The 3,659-nt window shown below is 36.0% G+C and overlaps 1 protein-coding gene across 1 annotated transcript; it reads right to left on the bottom strand.

Moving 5' to 3' along the window:
• Positions 1-1,434: 1,434 nt before the first annotated feature.
• Positions 1,435-2,293, bottom strand: LOC116106699. The gene is made up of 3 exons (XM_031393035.1): positions 1,900-2,293; positions 1,679-1,809; positions 1,435-1,614 (listed from the first exon to the last, which is right to left on the bottom strand). Exons 1-3 carry the CDS (start codon positions 2,291-2,293, stop codon positions 1,435-1,437), a joined length of 705 nt encoding a protein of 234 aa, XP_031248895.1.
• Between the last annotated feature and the right edge of the window lie 1,366 nt (positions 2,294-3,659).

Below are 3,659 nucleotides of genomic sequence, written 5' to 3'. Positions count from 1 at the left end.
TACACAAGTTTCCTACCTTTCTTAGGTCACTTTTCAATGCACCATTAGTGCCTATGGATGGTTCATCTCCACTAATGCACTTATGAAATGCCAACATGCAATGTTGCAAGAATTAAGGTTCACTACTCACACTCAAACCTCTATTAGGCATTTCATCAAACAATCATGTGCACTATAAACTCTATTATAGCCATGATTCTAAAACTTTTCCTAACCACCAAAATGGGGAAAAACCCTTCACAAAGCCATAAAAACTGTCAAGCAAAACACTTCCAAAAAGGTTCCAAACACCCCTTCAATCCATCTCAACTACCTTGCAACCCACACAATTCATTCTCATTTGCAAGGTGTAAACATCAAAAGCATAGAAATCTCATTTAAGCCTTCACACATGGCATATTACATGTACATCACATACATACATCATTTCTATCAAAACCCTAATCAAGAGAATTTTAAATCTCAACTTGGGTGGGGTTTACTTACTTTGTTATGGAGAGACTTCACAAATTCTTCCTTTCACTTGTTTGCTGACTTTTCCTCTACTCTTAACCAAAAGAATAAAAACCCTCAAACTTCAATATAGGTAAAACTCCCAAATCACACAACTTAAGTGAAACCTTACCTTAGGAAGCCTTAGGTTGCTTTTTCTACCCCAAATCACTTTAAAAACCCCTTGGAAATCCTTGATCAAGAAAAAAGCGAGTGCGAGGAGTAAAGATGGAGAGTTGCGTTTGAGAAGAAGAAATGAGGGGTTTGTTAATTCTAATTCCTTTTAATGAAATATAAACACAATCATTCCCATTTTGCCCTTACTCTTCTTTGGAAATTCCATCCATATCCTTTGATTCATTACAAACTCACCCCCATATCAACATATTCTCCAAGAAAAATCCTTACAATTAACTCCCCACTTTTCCTGCTAATTAGGGGTAGAATAGTCAAATTGCCCTTAGGGAAGAAAATATCTAAAACTCAACAAACATTCTAATCGGCCCGTCGCCGCGGCGAAACTGTCCAGAGAGTTTCCGGTGGTCTTAACACATCTTCGCCGCGGTGAAGATTCTTCTTCGCCCCGGCGAAGCTTGGTACACTAAACTTCTTCTATTCTCAACCAATTTCAGGGCAAACATTCAACACCACATTCAATCAAACGATATTACCAAAACCAATTTCAAATAAGAGCGGAAGAGGAAACAATGACAACGTACCTCATGTGGGGCGTTACAAGTTGTTCCACATAAACTTCTTCTGACAACAACCCATTCAAGAAAGCACTTTTTACGTCCATTTGAAACAACTTGATCTTTAGGCAGCAAGCAATAGCCATAAGCAAATAGATTGACTCAAGTCTGGCTATAAGAGCAAATGTTTCATCGAAGTCTATCCCTTCCACTTGAGTGTATCCCTAAGCCACAAGCCTGACTTCGTTCCTTACAACATTACCAAATTCATCGGTTTTGTTCTTGAAAATCCATTTGGTTCCGATGATGTTGATTCCTTCTGGCATTGACACAAGAGTCCACACATCATTCCTTTCAAATTACTCAAGCTCTTCATGCATGACATCCATCCAGCAATCATTCTCAAGAGCTTGTTTGGCGTTCTTTGGCTCTGCAAGGTACACATAACAAAGATGGTTAATCTCACTTTGTCTTCTCCTTCAAGTAACCATTACCTCATTTGGATCTTTCCTTCTTGAAATATTTCTCTGTGCAATCTCCTTAGTTAAATCTACAGTAAGCTCAATCCCATTATTATGTAATGAAGAACCAGAAACAACTTCATCGGCAAGATGATGTCCAATTGCTTTAGCATAAGAAGATGTGGGCACACTCGTGGAATTTTTTGGTTCTTACGGCTCAGGTGTGTTCACACCGTTTTCTTCTATGGGCACACTCGGAGCAGATATTTCACCAATTTCACCTTCTTGTGAATATTCTAAAAAATCTTCCACATCAATAAACACAACATTAAAAGATTGTATAATGCGTTCAGTACGCATGTTATAGATCTTGAAAGCTCTACTATTTGAGGAATATCCAAGATATACCTCCTTATCACTCCTTGCGTCAAACTTTCCCAATTTCTCTCTATCATTTAACACATAACATTTGCATCCATAGACATGGAAGAAAGAGAGATCAGGTTTCTTACCTTTCCATAACTCATAAGGAGTTTGATTGGTACCTTTTCTAAGAAACACTCTGTTGGAAATGTGACATGCTATATTTATGGCTTCAACCTGAAGTCTCTTCGGAAGCTTTTTGGCATTAAACATCACCTTAGCCATTTCAGGAAGGACTCTATTGTTTCTTTCCACCACATCATTTTTTTGGGGTAGAAAATTTATGGTAGATACCCTGCATACATAAAATTGGAAAAATCAGTGCTCTCAAATTCCTTCCCATGATTACTTCTAGTTCTCACAATCCTTTTAGCCAGGCTACTCTTCTCAACTTGTAATTTTTTGACTAGTTTTTCAAAAGCATTGAAGGAATTAGATTTCTATTTTAAAAAATCAACCCAAGCAAATCTAAAACTCATCAACACAAACAAACACATATCTCTTACCTCTTAAGCTCTCAGTTTGCATAAGACTCATTAGATCCATATGAAGTAACTCCAACACATTAGAGGTATTGGGATAAGATAAAGCTTTATGAGAGTTCTTGGTTTGTTTACCTTGTTGGCATGAACCACACACATTACCTTTGGGAGGTTCAAGTTTTGGTAACCCTATATCAATATCGTTTTTTGAGAGCCTTACCAAATCCTTGAAATTCATATGACCAAGTTTCTCATACCACAAGGTAGTGCATTCAATTTTAGAGTTGACACATGAAACATGGTTACACTACAACAAACTTTTAATTTAGGGACAAAATATTTAGGGACGAATTCAGTTTTGTCCCAAAATGGTCATTTTAGGGACAAAATTATAATTTCGTCACAAAATGCTTTGCACTCAATTTTCCCCCCGCGCCAACAATGCCATTTGGAGGGAAGGATGAAATAATATGGAGGGAAATCATTATGTGACGAAAATTATTATTTCTAGACGAAGCATTTTGTAGCTAAAACCCTTAATTTTTTGGGACGAAATTTTTTGTCTCTAATTGTATAAAATTTGGAAAACTTATTAGGGACGAAATATGATTTTGTCCTCAAATGTAAAAATACATTTTTAGGGACGAAATTTATTATTTTTGGATGAACAATTTTGTAGCTAAAAACCTTTTTCTTTTGGGACGAATTTTTTTTGTCTCTAATTGTACAAAATTTGGAAAACTTATTAGGGACGAAATATTATTTTGTTATAGATTGTTAAAAATACATTTTTAGGTATGAAATTTGGAACTACAACAAATGTTTAATTTAGGGATGAATTCATTTTTGTCCTAGAATTGTCATTTTAGGGGACGAAATTGTAATTTTGTCAAAAAATGCTTAGCACTCAATTTGCACCCTCACCAACAATATCATTTGGAGGAAAGGATGAAATAATATGGAGGGAAATCACCAGAGAGCAAATATTCTCATTAGATCTTTTTCCTTCTAGTAAGGAGATACCTTCACCATTCAAGACTTGACATTTGTTCTTAGAAAATTGAACCACAAAGTTCCTATCACAAACTGACTATTCATTATCACCGGAC

Source organism: Pistacia vera, unplaced genomic scaffold (genome assembly GCF_008641045.1).
Source record: "Pistacia vera cultivar Batoury unplaced genomic scaffold, PisVer_v2 Contig520, whole genome shotgun sequence".
NCBI lineage: Eukaryota > Viridiplantae > Streptophyta > Magnoliopsida > Sapindales > Anacardiaceae > Pistacia > Pistacia vera.
This window is presented reverse-complemented; position numbering and strand designations above follow the sequence as displayed.

What these genes read in the sequence shown, in the direction of transcription:
- LOC116106699 (XM_031393035.1), bottom strand. Translation starts at nt 2,293, where the DNA reads ATGGCTAAGGTGATGTTTAATGCCAAAAAGCTTCCGAAGAGACTTCAG. An exon ending in TGGTGAAATATCTGCTCCGA is followed by an intron (nt 1,810 to 1,899) that starts GTGTGCCCATAG and finishes CTTATGCTAAAG; the next exon opens with CAATTGGACATCATCTTGCC. An exon ending in GAAGGAAAGATCCAAATGAG is followed by an intron (nt 1,615 to 1,678) that starts GTAATGGTTACT and finishes TGTACCTTGCAG; the next exon opens with AGCCAAAGAACGCCAAACAA.